The sequence below is a fragment of the Tachysurus vachellii genome, chromosome 2 (genome assembly GCF_030014155.1).
Source record: "Tachysurus vachellii isolate PV-2020 chromosome 2, HZAU_Pvac_v1, whole genome shotgun sequence".
In the NCBI taxonomy this organism is placed as follows: Eukaryota; Metazoa; Chordata; class Actinopteri; order Siluriformes; family Bagridae; genus Tachysurus; species Tachysurus vachellii.
Window position 1 is genome coordinate 18,271,626 of NC_083461.1, and position 19,008 is coordinate 18,290,633.

The 19,008-nt window shown below is 38.1% G+C and overlaps 1 protein-coding gene across 4 annotated transcripts in view; it reads right to left on the minus strand.

The window, feature by feature from the left end:
* The window catches only part of LOC132840098 (myosin-16-like), a 40,434-nt gene that overhangs the window by 14,422 nt on the left and 7,004 nt on the right, over window positions 1-19,008 (minus strand). The window contains exons 2-9 of one of the 4 annotated variants that reach the window (XM_060861499.1): window positions 15,961-16,273; window positions 14,263-14,490; window positions 11,479-11,565; window positions 11,050-11,195; window positions 10,332-10,422; window positions 5,630-5,686; window positions 604-690; window positions 275-520 (exon numbers count right to left, since the gene is read on the minus strand). In XM_060861499.1, coding sequence (XP_060717482.1) covers window positions 275-520; window positions 604-690; window positions 5,630-5,686; window positions 10,332-10,422; window positions 11,050-11,195; window positions 11,479-11,565; window positions 14,263-14,490; window positions 15,961-16,059 — 1,041 coding nt within the window. In that variant the 5' untranslated portion in view covers window positions 16,060-16,273. Of the gene's footprint in view, window positions 1-274; window positions 521-603; window positions 691-5,629; window positions 5,687-6,873; window positions 6,971-10,331; window positions 10,423-11,049; window positions 11,196-11,478; window positions 11,566-14,262; window positions 14,491-15,897; window positions 16,274-19,008 lie in introns of those variants that run through there. The other 3 variants (XM_060861492.1, XM_060861507.1, XM_060861515.1) reach the window with 3 other exon arrangements.

Here is a 19,008-nt window from a genome sequence, read left to right on the forward strand (position 1 = left end):
AGAAAATGTCTCATATCCAATCAGTTTTCCAAAAAAACATAAATTCTATGTCTATTATGGTGATGTACCTCAGAGGGTTTTTTGGTTAATTTTTTTTGTTAATCGCTGTTGGTATTATTAAGGATAGGATGAGGCTTTGAACATTCCATTTTTGCCATTTTTTCAACCCCTTTCCTGTGTTGTATCATGGTGATCCTATCCTACTAGAGTTAAAACATTTACAGCCCAGAAAAACAGTAGAAGATCCTTCCTGAAGGTGTTCTGGGTTTCTGACCTTGGCTTTCTGCATGGAGTCCAATGAAGCTGCCAGATCGTCCACCTCCAGCAGCAGGTTCTGCTTCTCCTTCTCTAGTTTGGCACGAGTCCTCTGCAAACCCTCACAATGCTCGCTCATCTCAGCCAGTGCGTCTCCGTGCCTCTTCCTCAGAGCCAACGCCATCGTTTCAGCCTGAGCCGAAGACTCCTCCAGCTCACGCCTCAGCCTCTGCAGCTCCACCTCACGCTTCTTATTCATCTCCATCTACAGCACATATAGTGAGCGACACATTCAGCATGCAAGTTGATAAGTTATTTCCTTTATTAGTGTATTAACTATGAATGCACCTGAGAGGCTGTGACTCCTCCTGCCTCCTCCAGCCGGTCTGTCAGATCATCCAGTTCTCGGGTCAGGTCTGCACGCTGCTTCTCCACCTGAGAGTTCAGACGTACACTCAGTGAGCAAGTACAAACCTCATTCTAAAATGTGACACAAACACTTCAATTCCAACACATTCATTTTTTAATCATCGTTGCCCTGCAGAGCTGTTTGTGCAGAACTGTGTGTGCTTATGTGTGTGTCCCAGGAAGTATATCTTACACACACAAAATCTGTGAACGTCTCTGTGGTGTGTGTGGGTGAGTAAGAAAAAGAGAAAAAAGGATTATGCTTAATGCTTATAGAGCTGGTCTACACCATAAGTGCTCCTGCTGACAGATATTAGGATGTCATTAAGGCCGTACTCTTACACAGTTTATTTAAAGCTGTAGAATTACCACTTAAGAACTCACTCGCAGATTATGCAGTGCTATATCATGTGAAGAGTGAGAAGGAAAATCAGTCATCTATAAGCTTACCAACATTGTACCTTCATAAGACATGGATAAGGACTGATTAATTAAACAGGATTTGTCAACATCAAAATCTCTGTTTTATTGGAAGTTACTAGTTTAGCTTTACTAACCATACAATTATGAAGTATTGAGAAATCTTCTCATTTATGACATTTTGCAGACACTCTTATCCAGAGCAACTTACGGTTTTAAACTTATTTTATGCAACTGAGTGGTAAGGGCCTTGCTCAAGTGCCCAGCAGTGGCAGCTTGGTGGACCTGAGATTCGAACTCACAACCTTCTGAGTAGTAATGCAATGCCTTAAACCACTAATCTTCCACATCCCCATGTAATTTCTACTGTTCACCGGTTATATTCTATACACTTTAAAATATTTCATAATGGTTACATTTAGAAATGAAAGGTTACCTGCTGCATAAAAAACATGAGTAAACTCAACCTGAAGATTGTGTTACTTGACTACTGTTAGCTCACAATCAATGGAAGTTTCATATTTGAAAACTGATCTAAAACTTTATTGTCAATTTGGGTTAAAGAGATGAAATAAGTTCACCTACACTAATAAGGCTATCTTTTTATACAGCATTGTAACTGCATTTACCTTTCACGTTTTCAATACAGATCCATTTGCTTAATTCCTCTCTCATTTTCTACCGCTTATCCGAACTACCTCGGGTCACGGGGAGCCTGTGCCTATCTCAGGCGTCATCGGGCATCAAGGCAGGATACACCCTGGACGGAGTGGCAACCCATCGCAGGGCACACACACTCTCATTCACTCAAGCAATCACACACTACGGACAATTTTCCAGAGATGCCAATCGACCTACCATGCATGTCTTTAGACCGGGGGAGGAAACCGGAGTACCCGGAGGAAACCCCCGAGGCACGGGGAGAACATGCAAACTCCACACACACAAGGTGGAGGCAGGAATCGAACCCCCAACCCTGGAGGTGTGAGGCAAACGTGCTAACCACTAAGCCACCGTGCCCCCCTGCTTAATTCCTATCCATATTAATTTATCTAAAAAACCAACAAATATTTTACGGCTCTCAAACTAAAGTGGTAATCACATTTGAATTTGATAACAAAAAATTCTTCTTTTTTCTTTTTTTTTTTATATATAAAACACTTTATACTACTGATACCTCAGAAGTTGTGACATGCACATTCAGAAATTCTCCAGTGTTGCTTTATGAACAATTTGTTTAATGCTTAAGCATGTGTTACAAGAACCTAGGTAGGTGTCTTTTAAATAAACTGTTAACAAGTAGACCAACAGTATATCAGTATTTACTTGAATTTAAATAATGGACATAATTTAAATTAAACGTCCACAACTTCAGGACTTGAAGGTAGTGCCCAGAATATCAATATCTACTAAAGGTGGTAGAGCATTTTCGTATCTCCTTCCTGATAGGGACACACTGTCCCAGATTAAATTTAGAATAAAGACATATTTCTTTAGTCAGGCGTACAAATGATACATCCCATAATCTAGTGCTTGCTAATATTATGAATAGCAGCTATGCTAATTCTTTTTGGCTGCTTCTCTCATGAAGATTTCGGACCTGCATTGAGAAGAGGCCAACCCTTTGAGGATTCAGTGGCTTCTAGAGATGTACCAGCTCCAGTTGAATTCCGCTTCATGAAGTATTTGGACATTCTAAGAGAAGATGCCAACTTCATGTGGTCTTTCAGGACAACAATCTCCTCATCAATACACAATTGTCAGACTGTATCTGACTGTAGAAAGGACATTAATCATAATGACACTCTCTGGTGTTTATAACAGTTTATAATCACACCCTTCAGTGTCACCCAAATGAGGATGATGTTCACTTTAGTGTCTGGTTCCTCTCAAGGTTTCTTCCTCTTCCATCTAAGGAGTTTTTCCTTACCTCAATCACCTCAGACTTGCTCATTGGGGATAAATACAAACACATTTAAATATAAGTCTAACTTTAATCTTGAACTTTTGTATAATATTAATCTTTGTATTATATTAAACTTTTTGTATGTTTTTTTATGTTCTGTAAAGCAGCTTTAAGACAACATCCACTGTTAAAAGTGCTATACAAATAATGAAATATTGAACTGTATATTTAAGTCTATAATTAGTCTAAAAATAAAGATAATAAGGATAATCAGGATTTCTGAGTCTATCTTTAGTATACAATGTAACTGTGAAGTTAAATAAATCTGAAACATTAATGCCGTATGTGTAAGCAATGAGCTCCAGAATGAGCAAAAGACGTGCCACGTTAAATAGTGAAGCCTTGATTGTGTTGTTTAAACATTAGCTCATCTTCTTAGTGAGAAACAACATCAGCAGGGATTTAAGAATGAAACGAATTACATTGTGTTAAACTAAATTCTAGTACACTGTGCCATTTTTTCATTCCAATCCATTGTTTTCCTGTGTTTCCATCACCACTATGTTGGATTTATGCCCAATCACAACTCTCTTCATACCCTGAGGTGTGATTATCATCTGCTAAGCTCTGCCCCATGGTTACTGTTGCTATGGTACGTAATACTGGCACAAAATCATTCTAAATTAAAGTCGATTAAATCAAACCAGATTATCAGATCAGAAGAAAATGAGAATTAAAAAGTATAAACCAGTCTTGTCAGATGATCACTAACTGAACAAAAAAAAAACAACCTGATCGCCTTATAGTCAATGATACGAGGAACTGTGTGAATTAACATAGAATCCTGGCTTATTATTTTTGGTAATTGTAGCAGCCACATGAGACTGACTGAAGGTTGCTCATTCCTGCTAGCATGGACATTTAGGAGGCAGTAATCTAGAAGAATGGTTGCAGCCCTTTGACCCTCGTGACCTTTTGTGTCTTAAACTGACGGTGATAAAGGGAAAACTGCATTTAACACCGAAGAGGGGCTTCTTTTTGCAAGCCTGGGCAAGCTCAACGACATGACCTTTGACCTCTAGAAGGATCATACGCTTGCCCTGTCACTGGCACCGGCACTGGCAGAAAACTTTTCCATTGCTTCAGTGTGTCAATATTAGGTTCATTTTACTCACCTGTCAATCGATCTCCCATTCAAAAGAGGTCAAAAGGACCATACATGTTTTAAAGAAAGTGTGTTTAGCCTCATGGGAGTAAGGATTGATATTAGTTTATGCTTTGTCTGGAAAGGATATTTCTCTGCAGATTATCTCAGGATTCTATCAGCAGAAAGAAAGATGAGAACAATGGCAGGATTGTGTGCGTCTGATATTTGTAAGAGAGTGAGTGAGAAGGGTCTGCGGAGGTGCAGGTAGGCACACAGAGATAAAGGTGTACATGTCTGAGCATGACTCTTTACACTCCACTCTGGCTTAGACTCAGGGAATGGAAGAGCTGTGCTCCATTAAGAATGCCACCCAGTGTGGAGACGAAGCCCGGAGGCATCGAGTGCCTCTAGCAGACATCATGTCCCATCATCGAAAATATTTCTTTATCAGCTTTCTCTATGCTGTAATGTGTAAAAGTGCAGGTATGGGTTAGAAATGTTCTGGAAATGTACGGAAAAAAGACAAACATTTTACCACAAAGTGCAGGAACTCAAACATTTAAAAATGATATCATAAACTAAAAATAAATAAAGTAATAATAAATCGATTTTGCATAATTTAACGCTTTGTTTCCAAAAAAAAACGAAAAGAAAATAATATATAAGCTTGAATTGAGTAAATATGAGAAAATGTGAAATGTTTTATTTATTCAGGATATCTTTTGTAGTTTGTGGAACATTTCTGGAAAAAGAATTGTTTAAACACTCACTATTTTATTTTATTTTCTACTAACACACTACTAAACACTGCACAGTAATGCAGTTGAAAAAAAAAGAACACACACACATATATATATTTAGGTTAGTTTTAACTAAAAGATTATGCAACAGATAAATCTTGAAGGTATCCTTCATCAAGCTCTTGGGAAGATCAGGGAGGATGAGGTTGAGCTGTCAAGATTTTAAATGTTTTAGCTTTATTATTCCAGGTGCAAATCATTTGGGCTAAACTACATGAACACTCTCCACCCTATCCCTTCTCTCTAGGATGCTAACACACACTCACTACCGCTAAGTGCACGCACAGGCCAAACACATGGTAAATTAGCACACCTGTCCTCTGTAAGCAGCCTCAAATCTGCTAAGGATTAGCAGCTTTAGACAGCAGAGGCCATCCTTTATCTGTAGGTTTGGAGTTAAATCCTGACTCACTTTTTCTTTTTTTTTTTTACTTTAATCACATGCAGCTTTGTTGGTAAGTTCATGATGTGATTGAAATCCTTTACAGTATAAATGCAAATCCTCCCAATGTGGGTGTCTCTGAGATGATCTGAGCAAGACTTTTAACACGTTTCTACAGTATTAAAAAGGAAAATTTAAAGTAATAAAATAGTTATTATGAACAGGATATAAAGAGTTAAAGGAAAAGGTTGTAGTGTATGTGAGATAGAAATCCACATAGGTTTTTTTTTTAAAGCAGTTGAAGCAGTTACCTTCACTTTCATGGCTCGCTCTGCCTCCAGCTCTTCCTCCAGTTCCTCGATGCGGACCTGCAGGTTGGAGAACGGAAGCAGATGAAGTCAATATACTGTATCCAGACGGCGATGTTCGATTTCACAGCAACAAAAAAGGCAATCAATCAGTGCCACGAGACAATGTAATCTGACACACACTGTTCTTATTTTGCGCTCGTACTCCATCTGCTTTAGTTTATTTGCGTTTAGAATAAAAGTCTGAAAGGAAACAATTCTCTTCTCCAAGCATAAATGTTTAGTCTATCAGCTTTGCAAATGCAGTTGAGTTGTCTTGTCCTTTAAAGTGTGCTGAAGAGGTTGCCATATAAAGAGCAGTATTGCGGTAAAGAATTCTTTTAGTCCTGCTTTTAGTCCTGCATACCGGTGGCTTTTAACACAGGGTGCAATTTAGTCCAGGAATTTGTTTGCCCACTGTTTTTATCTGTAGAATGCCTCACAGTTAGTATCTGCTCCTCACAGGTCATTATATTACATTAGCAGAGTATTTCTATTCATTGTGATTAATAGAAGTCTTCCTGCTTTAAAAAAAATCATGTTCTTTTTTTTTCTAAGGATAGAAAGAAAAGCTTTTGGTTCGTGTCCATGTTAATTGGGTCCAGTTGTAAGATAAGATCACTAATCAGTGCAATCACAAATAAACCCTGCTGCAGTTTTTGTAAAGTCTTTAAAGCACCCAGGATTTAAATAGAACCGAATTTCACCTTTATACGTTATTTTATCTTGTATATCTTCCTAAAAAAACCTGAAATGAATGTCAAAACTGTTCAATGTGGGAGGTAATCTCAGGTTTAAAACCTGACCATGATTAAATTAAAAAAGTGAGTAACCGTGTAAATTAATTGTTTGCATTGTCTTTTGGCACACGGTATGTTTTTTAATCTACAGAGGAAGTTATATAGCTGGAGGACATCCCATAACGTACACCCTGATAATCAGTCAGCAACCTGCATGCACGTTCATGCCTGTACACACACACACATGTTGTGTGTGAGCAGATTGATCTAAAAATCTAAAATCAAAGCATCCAAACATTCATACATGACTCACTTATAACAGTACAAAACAGCAGGATAGACATAAATAGACTGAATTTTCAATCCCAGGAAGCTCAGCAAAATACACACTACAACATAGCTTGAGCAAATTTACACAAAAAGCTACAAAATAAATAACGTGCATGGATAGAATGCACAGAAACTCACATGCCAGCGCAGAACCTCAGCAGAGAGCACAGCCATGGCCAAGCAGCAGTTAGACCAAAACAGACTAGCACATACGAACGCAGAGACACTCTCACTCTCACACACAAACACACACACACTTGATTCACTGCATTGAAAGAAAACTCCACACCCCCTTAAGACTCCTCAGTAAAGCTTCTGATTCTTGCTGTGGTCTTCACTGACTTCATCCACGTCACTAGAATGTTCTGCTCTATTGGTATAAACCCTGTTATTAATCAGTTGTCTCAGTCAACATAATTACACTTCCTTATGGATTCTTATGGTTAACCATCATCATAGGCTAGAAATTGATTGCACATGTGTCCACAGGATATTCAATAGTAGAGGCAGTTGGAGAGGCCAAACTCTTATCAATTTTCCTTTGCTTTGTGTACATTTTACCCTGGTTACCTTTTTACTATGTGCTGCACAGAACCAGGACTTTAGATCATCTAACTGGCTAGTGACAGGATTTCTCTTCAAGCTCACACAAGAGGAGATAAAGAGATTAATATTTTCCAACATTTTTTAACAAAGACATCGGGCAACTTGAGTGACAGACTAGATGCTGAAACTCAAACCGTAAACATCATGTGTTGAAAAATAAGCCAAAGATAAGTTGTATGTTTAACGAAAGGCTCCACCTGAACGGGTGTGATCGGTTGAACTACTAAAATAACACGCGTTGGGGCTCTTGTCAAACCAGCTTAGCTTTTGTTCCTTCTAGGTCCACCTAAGCTGTGATTAATGGAGAGTTGTCCATAAAGCCCGCATTGTGTAATATAGATAATGCCCTGGCGTTACGTGAAAACACGTCTACCTTCGCTGATACTCGAATACCGTTGTGCACGGTAATTCAGCCGTGCGTGCACAAAGAGCCTCTATGTTCTGGGCACAGAAAAAGCTCCTTGATCAGAGAGGTATTGTACTGCATACTTTGTCACTTTCGGGATCTCTCTGGATGTCTTGTCTTTCTGAGCAGTTCAGACATAAGGACTAAAGATGTATTAATATATTAGGAATATTTGACCAATCATGAAATAATACCTGAAACATAACTCTTAGTTCAACACAAGATAAGAAATTATACTTAAGTGAACATATAATAATCCTGCCTTGATGCCCAGTGACGCCTGAGATAGGCACAGGCTCCCCGTGACCCGAGGTAGTTCGGATAATCGTTAGAATGAGTGAGTGAGAGAGAGGGAACATATAGTAAATAACCGGTGCTGACCGTTAGCTACAGTTTTACTTACTAGCCATTTACTATTAGTTATGGACTCAAAGCTAGTCAAAGTTAGCAAAGAAAATGTAACTATAACTTAAATACTGTATAGCCAGTGAATGTTATAACAAACTAGACTAAACAAGACTAAACAAAGTTTTTGAAATTCACTGCACTGAATTTAATACCTTTACGGAGGCAAAAGAGATGCCTTATTTTAAATTAGTAATGAGTATTGGTTTCCTCAAGCATCTTGACATATTTTACTGTCATGGAGGCTCGCCGCTACAGATATGCATCAGATAGCTAAAACATTAACTACAACGTGTAATATAAGAAGGTCACAGCAGATAACAGATGATGTTGTATATATTTTTTCTACATTACTGAAATAGATTTTTATGCTAGACTAAAACGACTGGATGGTAAACTGAGCCAATTCAATCGATATGTAGTGTAGTAATTGGGTGGAAGAGAAGAAGAGATCTTTGTTATTTGTATAAGCACTCTGGAGGTCTAAATAACGATGTGTTGAGTATCTGGAAATTGAGTAATGTAAACTGGACTTCCTTCTATTTTGATCGAAATTTGATCTGTTTCACTACTCATCCGAGCAGCTTCTTCAGTCTGTGGAAAGTTGGCAGGATTCCACAAATTTGTATCCTCAAGGGTCAAGGATCCTGCCTGGATAGCCTCGTTAAGGGAACAAAGAGAAGGTGAGACTGGTGTTAGGAGTGAGGAAGAGTCTTTAGGATGGAACACCCTCGGAGATGGAGAGAGAGTGTGCTAAATATATTGAGTAATAAGTGGGGGAAATTTGAATACCAAAGTACAAATATAATCAAATAATAAATAAACCACTACTGTTGGGCCCTTGAGCAAGGCCCTTAACTCTAACTGCTCCAGGGTGCTGTATCATGCCTGACCCTGTGCTCTGACCCCAACCTCCAAAATTGGGAAATGCAAACAAAGAATTTCACTGTTATGTCATATATTTGTGACAAAATAAAGGCTACTTCATTAACTTGTAAGGTTTTATAAATGTACGTAAAAGTATTTCCACTGATGGTGACATTATACCTGTGATCAGCGTTCATTTGTAAGCAACATCCGACCACATGATCAAAATAAAAAAAAACAAAACACATAGACCTGCTCGATTATATAACACCGCAACAATTGAGAGAGTGACAGAATAAGTGACAGAGGTTATCCTGATTTCAGCATTTTAACCAAACAAACAAAAGTTTTTTGGCTGAAACAGACACAATTACAGTTGAAAATGGAGAGCATTTAGTATTAATGATACCTAGTACAGTATTTGTGAATTTTTCTTACAACAATGCCTGAAATAACATAATGCCACAAGACTAATTATTTTAATTATAGTAAGAACTGAAAATAGAAATGAAAAGCCTCATAGATTTAGAGAACCCAGTTCCAGCTATAGCTCATGATCTGTTCTTCGTGTATTAGAGGAGATTTCCTAACACCTCCCAAATGTATTATATGAGTAGAGAACTGATTATAATAAGTAGCCCCTAGGTGTAAATATGTGTGTGTGTGTGTGTGGGTGTGTGAATGTGTTGCCCTGTAATAGACTGCAGTCCATCCAATCTGTGTTTCCACCTCACTCTCTGTGTTCCCAGAATCCACTGTGACCCTGACCAGGACACTGAAGATTAAGTTATTAAAGTAAGTGATGAATATAAAGACTCTGGCCTGGTAACATATTCTGCAGATTGTTCAGGGCTGGCGGTTTTAACTTATTTATCATTACTGTAGTGTAGATATATGGCTGGAAGTCTCAATGTTACATTTCAGGGCTGGCTCGCAGTCAGGGATTAACATTTGATGTTACTTCCTGTGAAAGTAATGCAAAGGTGTATTCACTAACCAAATACTGAACATTAGTATAATTTATACAATTGTACACAAAGCAAAGAATCATATTTTTTGCAGCATTTTTGTATAAATTGTGTTTTTTTTCCCCCTTTGTCCTGTCTATTTTCCAAAGACCCTTCCATGGTGTAGCTAATATTTTAAGGGGGATTTACATCAGAGAGATCATTATCAGGTATGTTCTTAGGGATGTTTTTGCCATCTCAGAGCATAGGATGGGAGCGTCGAGAGGCACAGGCTCACAAATCAGAGTTTGGGACCTTAGGAGCGCTGAAAGACAGGAATGCTCCCTCTCCCCCACACGCCTCACCTGCAACTCCTTATTCTTCTTCTGGAGCCCTGCACTCAGTGCCTCCTCGGCCTCCAGTCGACTGCTGGTGTCAATAATCTCCACATCTCTCCTGACAGGATCCAGAGCAGGGGAAGAAGAATGACAGAGAGGAGAAAGAGCAAGAGGTGTATGACATGGCTTAAGAAGCAATCAGATGTAATAAGGTTTGAGAAACATCATCTCATGTTTCACGTCTCAGCTGAAGGGTTATTAAAATGTCTGTCAAGTGTGGTCCAATAACAAAAAACAAAAAAAACTCTCCAAAGAATGGACAATTTCTAATGTCCATCTATATACTGAAGTATCAACAGTATCATATATATATACAATATAAAATAGCATTCTGTTTATTTCTTATTGCACTTAGTTGTCTGCATTGAGGTTCTTTTTTTTTTGTTCTGGGGATTATCTTTGGGTCTGCTATGGTAAGTGCATACTAACAAGCCTGAACAGCTCTGAGGGCCTGAAGGCCTTTAACTCATCAAAGCTCAGATAACGGCACTCCAAGCAGATATCATGTTATAGCAGCCACAAGGCATCCAAACATCTGTTTTTCTACAGAACTGAGACACTTACATCTACCATCTGTTTTTGTGCAAAGATCTCCTTTTGACTTGACTTTAAAAAACTCCAGTGGATATTGAAAGGTGTTCAGCTTCCTAAGTCCTAAGTAAATCAAAGACAATTAAAAACTCACTTTTTGATGAGCTCCTCTAGGTTGACCCTCATCTTGCCCAGGTCACTGAGGTTCTCCATGGTGTTCTTACTGTCTCCCTCTAACTTCCTCCTGTTCCTTTCCAGCTCAGTGCGCTGCTTCCTCTCCTGTTCCAGCTGGTACTCCAACTGTGACACACCACACACCACAAAGCCATACATCCCACTTAGACCAGCGAGCTCCATAAACTCCCAGAATTCAGTGATTTAGTTACTGATTAGTGCATCTAAGTTAATCAGTGATATTATTCTGAAAATCTGCATTAGAATAAACAAATTATTTTGCATCAGTGAGAGATGTTGCTCTGGGTATCAGCCATGACGTCATCCTAACAGCACACCGGACAAAGGAAACAGAATTTTTCTGATTAGGGATAATTGGTTAGGGTGTCATAAAGGTTGCAGTTCTCACCTCCTCGATGTGTACCTGCAACTTCACTTTCTCTGTAGTCAGAAGGTTCACCTTCTCCCCCTCAAACTGTAGGTCTTCAATGGTTTTCTGTGAACAGTAACAGAAATGTTACGGTCTGTGCAGCATATGAGGCACTAAAACATTAACTGTGACTCTCATCTGACTTGCTGCCATCTTTGATCCACAGCTGGGATGCGTTCGTTTACCTCAACCGTGGAGTCTGTCAGAGGAAGTTTGCAGCTCGATAGCTTAATCAAATCCAATCCTTCAATGCAAATTCCAAGTAGATTTAAAACATCTGACCAAGAAATAAACACTAAAATGTTTCCTGGATATCATTTTTATTTGACTCAATTATCCATCTATCTGTCTGAAGAGTACCGGCTCTTTACACGCACGCTCAATGGGGTGAGGAAAAAACAGCCCACTGCCACAGATTCTAAATTACAGATGGTGATAACCTGGCAAATGCAGCTTCTACTGTTCACTATCTAGCTTCTTTTACTGCACAATACACTCATAGTCGTTCAAAGACTATAATCATTGAATTGTAGGGAATTTTCTGAGATATATGTGATTACAGAACCTAAGACAAATGACTATATTCTGTTCATGACCATTTCCCTATTCTATACAGTAACATTCCCTTGTGCTTTTCAGCAAATAGCAGTCATGAGTCCTTAGACTATTCCCTGGAACTTCTAATTCATGAAAAAAATGGCTTTTTAAGAAGAAGAAAAAAAAGACAAAAAACTTTTGTACTCCTCTAAAATTCCTTCCTAGTAAGCTGATAAAAGCTGGACTTCTGCCGATTTGATGTGATCTCAGATCTTAACAGCCTTCAACATGTGTTCTAGACGAGTGAGATTCAAGCAGTACAGCAGCCAGGAAACAACTTCTCTCCATCCCGCTGGAGTGACCTTTTCTCTAAAACATCAAGCCTGAGCTTTCTTACACGTGTCTCTGTGTCCTCTCTGAGATCAAGGTGCTGGCTACTGTGCTAAATACGAACAACTGGACTGTGATGTATGAGGTATAAAAACCATTTAGCTGCAAAAATGAACCAGAAATCCATGTAAACCACATGTTTATCTATGTTCACTACTATGATTATGACATTCAAGTAAAATATTCACCCAAAGCAAGTTTTAATCTAAGTAAACTCAGAAATACATCACCATTTTGTTGGATAAAATGGATAATGCATAAAATCTATAAATCTCCATAGAAAATGGCGAAATATTGCAGTAGACATGAATTATGTGTGAATGCAAACATATATAATAACATTAAATCACGCTAAATTATGTGAGTATAGACTTTTAGCTAGAGAAAGCAAGGATGAGAGAGGAAGTGTGTCAGAGGGAATAAGAGAGAGAGAGAGAGTCAGAGGGAATGAGAGAGAGAGGATGAGAGATGGAGAATGAGAGAAAGAGAAAGAATGAGAGAAGGAGTGTGTCAGATGGAATGAGAGAAAGACAGGGGGGATGCGAGATGAAGAGAATGAGAGAGAGAAAGAAAGAAAAAAGAGAGAGAATGAGAAATAGAGAGAGAGAGTGTATTATTATTATCTGTAACATTTATTAATAATAGGCTGCCATTACAGCTGATATACATTATGCATTCTCTCTTAAAAACATAAGTGGATGTTATTTGTGTATATGTGTGCATGCACATGTACATGCATGTGTGTGTATGTGTGTGTGTGTGTGTGTGTGCATGTGGTCTTGTTGAGTCTTTGAAAAGCAGATGTAAACCAGAAGTGCTTATGGATGGGAGGAGGCGAGGCTTTCATCTCAAAATCAGTACCGTTGCTTCACTCCACTCTGACCTCAAGGCTTTTCAAACTTTTATAGGCAGAAACTCATCAAACTGTAGTATGTAACCAGACAAAAATTTCAGTAACCATCTGTTATTGAAGCCAATTGATTACAGAAAAAATGTAAATAAGAAATTGAGTAAGGAACGATTAGTAGGTACACCAACTTTGAAATAAAAGGTTATTTTGAGAGCCAAAATACTGCAGTGGAGTTCATTTGTAGTGAAAAAAAAAGGCTAATAAACTTTAACCTAATTTCATGGTGAAGCTCAGGATTAAGTTCGAGAAATACTAATGGTAAAGTAAAAAATACCTATCTGCACTTTATAATGAAATTGAAATAATTCACATCCTTGCTATGTTGCTATGGCAACAGGTGAAGTGCAAACAGACTTTGTTCAAAGTGAGAAAGAGCCAACTGACAGTACAGGTCTGTTCTTGTGTTCAGTTCAATATCAGGTACGGTAAGGTTTAGCAAAGAAAATGCCTGTCAAAGAAACTGGATGTTTGAGTGCCTCCCATTACTCTTCCGTAGGCAACAAATGACTTATTAGCCACTTATTATACAAAAAGTAACCGGTTCTTAAACAAAGGACAGTACGGCTTTGTAAAATTTATTACAAGGTGCATTCAAGGTAATGCAGTAATCCAATCATTCATCAGAATACAATGAACTAAACAACCAGATGACAGAAGTAAGAACGCAGATGAGGAAGAAATGCTATTATAAAAACTGAGCCTAAAAATATTAATAATATTAAAATAAAATACCTGAAGGACTAAGTAAAATGTAAATGGACTGTACATGAACTGCGTATTCAAACGCTTTTCTTTGCACCTGAATGACAGGTGAAACATGAAAATCTATACAAATAAGGTATATGTAGTTAGCAGAAACCAGTGTGGAAATGTTTAGCATGAATAGCACAAGCTCATGACACTGTAATCGCTTGTCTATGCATCACCTGTTTGTCTTTCTCAACTGCACTGAGCGCACTCTCCAGCTCTTCTAGGTCTTGATGAAGGCTACGGCACTCAGCCTGGAGTGTGTGACGCTGTGAGGCGAGTTGTGCGTTAGCGTCTTCCTCCTGCTCTACACGCAATTCAAGCTGAGCCACCTGAACCTCCAGCTCACGTCTGGCCTGGACCAACTGTACACAGCGCTGCTCGGCCTGCTGCAGTGCCTCCTGCTCCTGCACGGTGGTGAGAAAGAGGAGAAAGAGAAGGTAGAAGTGAACATGAACAAGGAGAGCAGTGAGGTGAAGTGAAGGTGAGGTGAAATCAGAGAAAGATGAAACAGGGGAAGAGACATGTCATTTCTTTAACCTGGTCTCTTCAGGTCAAAATCCGAGTATTTCACTACAGCCAGTAGCATTCAAAAAAAAAATTTTTCCAGATGCATACTGAATATGAAACATATGAATGTGACATAGATTATATTCAAGCTGTTTTGATGAGTCTCTGCCGAACGCTTGTTTCTAAAAAATGAACAGAATAATCCAAAAACACATGGCCCTTCATTTAGAGAGCATAAAAGAGAAACATGTCATGACAGAAGAAAATACTTAATCCAGTCTCAAATCATTCTTAAAAAAAACCAACAGATGTTCTATCAAAACTAATCAGACCAAAAGCTTTATTCAGACTTCAGACCTCAAATTACTTCCTAACATGATTGTTAGCATTCATTTAAACTACTGTTATTATCAATAAAATATGAGAAGGAAGTGTTTGCCAATTGGGAATTTATTTTGCATTTATCCTGTGCTTATTGTGTTTTGACATTCTTTCACAGAAATCTAAATGAAAATTATTTTTACATCTTAGTGATTTTAAACGTATAATAAATCAGTAGAATAAAGAAATAATTAAATAAATGATAGAGCCAGGTATGTTAGTTAAACACAATCAGTCAGCACTATTAAAGATTTAGCCTGACCTGACATTTTTCTTGCTCTCATACTGCAACACAAACACACACACAGACACACACACGACATTAATATTAATGATTAGCATCTGTGCTTCACTTAATTTCCTATTAACCAAAAGGAAACATTTCGGCTTTATTAGTTGTTAAATGACCACACACACGCACTCTCTCTCTCTCTCTCTCTCTCTCTCTCTCTCTCTCTCTCTCTCTCTCACACACACACACACACACACACACACACACACACACACACACAGACACACACACTTGACATTAATATTAATTATTAGCATCTGTGCGTCACCTAATTTCCTATTAACCAAAGGAAACATTTTGGCTCTATTAGTTGTTAAATGACCACACACACACACGCACTCTCTCTCTCTCTCTCTCTCTCTCTCTCTCACACACACACACACACACACACACACACACACACACTTGACATTAATATTAATTATTAGCATCTGTGCTTCACCTAATTTCCTATTAACCAAAGGAAACATTTTGGCTCTATTAGTTGTTAAATGACCACACACACACACACACACATACACACACACACACACACTCTCTCTCTCTCTCTCTCTCTCTCTCTCTCTCTCTCTCTCAATCTCTCTCTCTCTCTCTCTCTCTCTCTCTCTCTCTCACACACACACACACACACCTGCCGATGTTGTATGGATGTACTAAAATTATCCCAATCCAGTTCCTCTTGTTCTGGCTCTACCTGTGTCTCACAGGCTTCTTCCGAATCTTCGGACAGCAAAAGGCACCTCCGGCAATTTACAGAAAAACCTTCAGTCTGGTTCTGACAAACAGCCTCCATGTCCCAGATACAGTGGTTCCAACTGCCAAATGCTCCTCAAACTGGAACTCTACACACCTTTATGTACAGGTTCACTTGGCTTCTTCTCTCAGTGCTCACTGCTCCCTGTTTTATTTTCTTGATGTTGAAGTTAGCTCACTGCTACTCCACCTCACACCATGTAACGTCTCCTTCTGAGTGAGGTGGTGTCTTCTCCCACTTTATCCAGAGGATTCTACAAAAGCCAGGGTATAGAATGCTTTAGCTTTCATAACCCTAACAGTAGCTACGAAACAAAACGAGGACAGCGTCAGTGCAAATTAAACAACCAACACTGACGCTCCCTTTCGGAAAGGGCTAAGAAAGAAAAGATAAGAAAAGACAGTGTGTGTGTTTGTGTGTCAGCCATGAATAAATGCCATGCTATTCATCACTCAATGGTGAACAAAAAGGATATTGAACATGCTTTTCCAATGTGACTTCACATTTGAATGAATTAACAGACAATACATGCTACGCCTTTTTATTTGTTTTGGCTAGTTAAAATCAGTTGGATAAAAACTTCAAAGGGTGAAATGTGATAAACATCGAAGCAGGTGACGAAGCATCAAGGTATGGGCCTCTTCAAATGTAAACTTACTTTTGTCTTATGGACAATTCCAGAATCTGAGCTGTCTCATATAGTGAAAATAATCTGTCTTTAAACCCACGCTAAGAAGCAGCATAAATCCATCTACTGAGTGTTTCAGGCCCAACAATGACATCTATTTTATTCTCCTCTTCAGTATTATAGCCAGCTGTTCATGAAACAGAATATTACACCCACATCCACCCAGACAACAAAAGTCAGCTCAGTCAGTCAATGCTCACTGGTGACCACAATAATGCTCTTTAACCTCTGGGATTTTTATAATGACTGATGACAATGAATAATAATACAACTTCCCACAAGTTCTCCACATTTTTTAAGCTTTCACAGGGAATTTTCTTTTTTCCCCCCAAACATGAACCAGATGTGAATATCATTTGATTGCTCTTTTTCCACTCTTGGAAATGCTGTGAATGTTTACAGAATAGAAAGAGGAAGATAACAGAGGTTATCAGGGTAACTCCCTTTAGATCGATGCATTTCAAAATTAAGGAGTAAAGAAGGATTCCTTGCTTTCATTCAAACATTTTGAAAGTGTGGCAGAAAATTAGATGTAAAAATTGTTTCCAGGAACCACGTTTAAGCCTATTGACAATGTGATCACATGCTCAAAATTTGACCCTGTCAAAACAATGCATTAGTCTTTGCAGCATTGTCAGGTCTGTGAAACTTTCCATTTAGGTGCCATTTTTTTGAGTTGAACGTCACAAATGTTACCTATATGTTCTGGTTGAATCGAACGGTTTAATAGTCCGCTATCCTCAAACCCTTTCACCATTCATATATAACAGATAGTGAAGTGTTAATCAAGGATAGACATAGTATCACATACTGTATGTTAGTGTGCACCAACAAGACATATCAAGAATAATAATAGATCATTTTAGAAATATACTTGAGGGCTAAGGTATGAAATGGTACAACATAATACTTCATCCAATCTCCAGTTCCACTTATTGAGAATTAAAACACTTAGTTAAAACACTCAATTAATAATGCTTGGTAATTTGAATAACGTACAACAGGATGTGAAATGAATCAGCTTCAGAGAGGTAAAGCATCATGCTATCCCATCATGGAGTATTTTCCTTTCACAGCAAACCCTATTGTGTTTAATTCACTGGGATTGATTAAATAAATACCTTCGTATAAAATTGAAAACAAATGTGAAAGCAGCCATGATCTACATCTTTTTTTATAAACTTGTATAATGAATTGAATCCTGGAGTTGTTCACAATCCCAACCATCTTTTACTAATTAAACAAACCTTGTACATATTAAAATAAGGACAGAAAAAGTGGTATTCAATTAGCGAGAGATAGGAGAGCTTTTATGTTCTCCCTGTGTTTTCCTCTGAGGTTTCCTCTGAGAACTATTGTTTCTTCCTCCAGTCCAAAGACATGGGCTTGTATGCAGATTGGCATTCCTAAATTGTCCCTAGTGTACTAATGAGTGTTTGAGTGAGTGCGATTGTGCTCTACAATAGACTGGCATCCCAAAAACAGTTTAATATACAGTAGGTGGTGTTTTGAATTTGGTACAGCTCATTGCAGTCCTTGTGACCTTGTGTAGGATGAGCAGTACACAAAATTTACAGATGGAGGAAATGGCATCATCATAAAAAACAGTGAAAATGCTATTCTAATGTTTTACAGTTTAAAGAAAACATCACTGTAGAAGAATACATGAGATGTGCTGTGTTAATCTCACTTCTCTCACTCTGATTTAACCAGGAGATGGGTTTTATTCAGAGATCTTGCCCTAAGCCACAAAAACTCTAAAGCTAGCCCAGACCTTAAAGTTTTTCCACATGTTTAAATAGGGCATGTGGATGATTCTGGAAAACACATTTTCACATTTTATTTCATAATTATTGGTGGATATAAAAGAGCTTATGCTGCAGTTTTTTAACTATTTAACTGACATTAACAATACATTTTGCCGGTTTTGCATCTGTATTTTGAAATATTACTTATCACATAAATAATATGTATTTTGATATATATTTAATGCTCTGTAGATTAGGTGTTTAAGTGAATCTATTTAAAACAGATATAGTTTAAGTACTGGCTCTCTTCAACAACAAAAGCAACAAAACTGAGCAAATGCTTAATAGAATTGGAACATCCTGCTATACTGGTATGTCTGCTACTAGGGTAAAGTACATAGTACATAGAACTAATATTTAATCTCCATCAATAGCCTCAGTGTTCAACAAGCTTCAGTTTACAGTCTAATCAAGCTTGCTAATTTTATGCATTTATCAATGCTATTCATTCTGAGCACTAGCACACTAGCTAATATAAGGCTACAGTGTTAC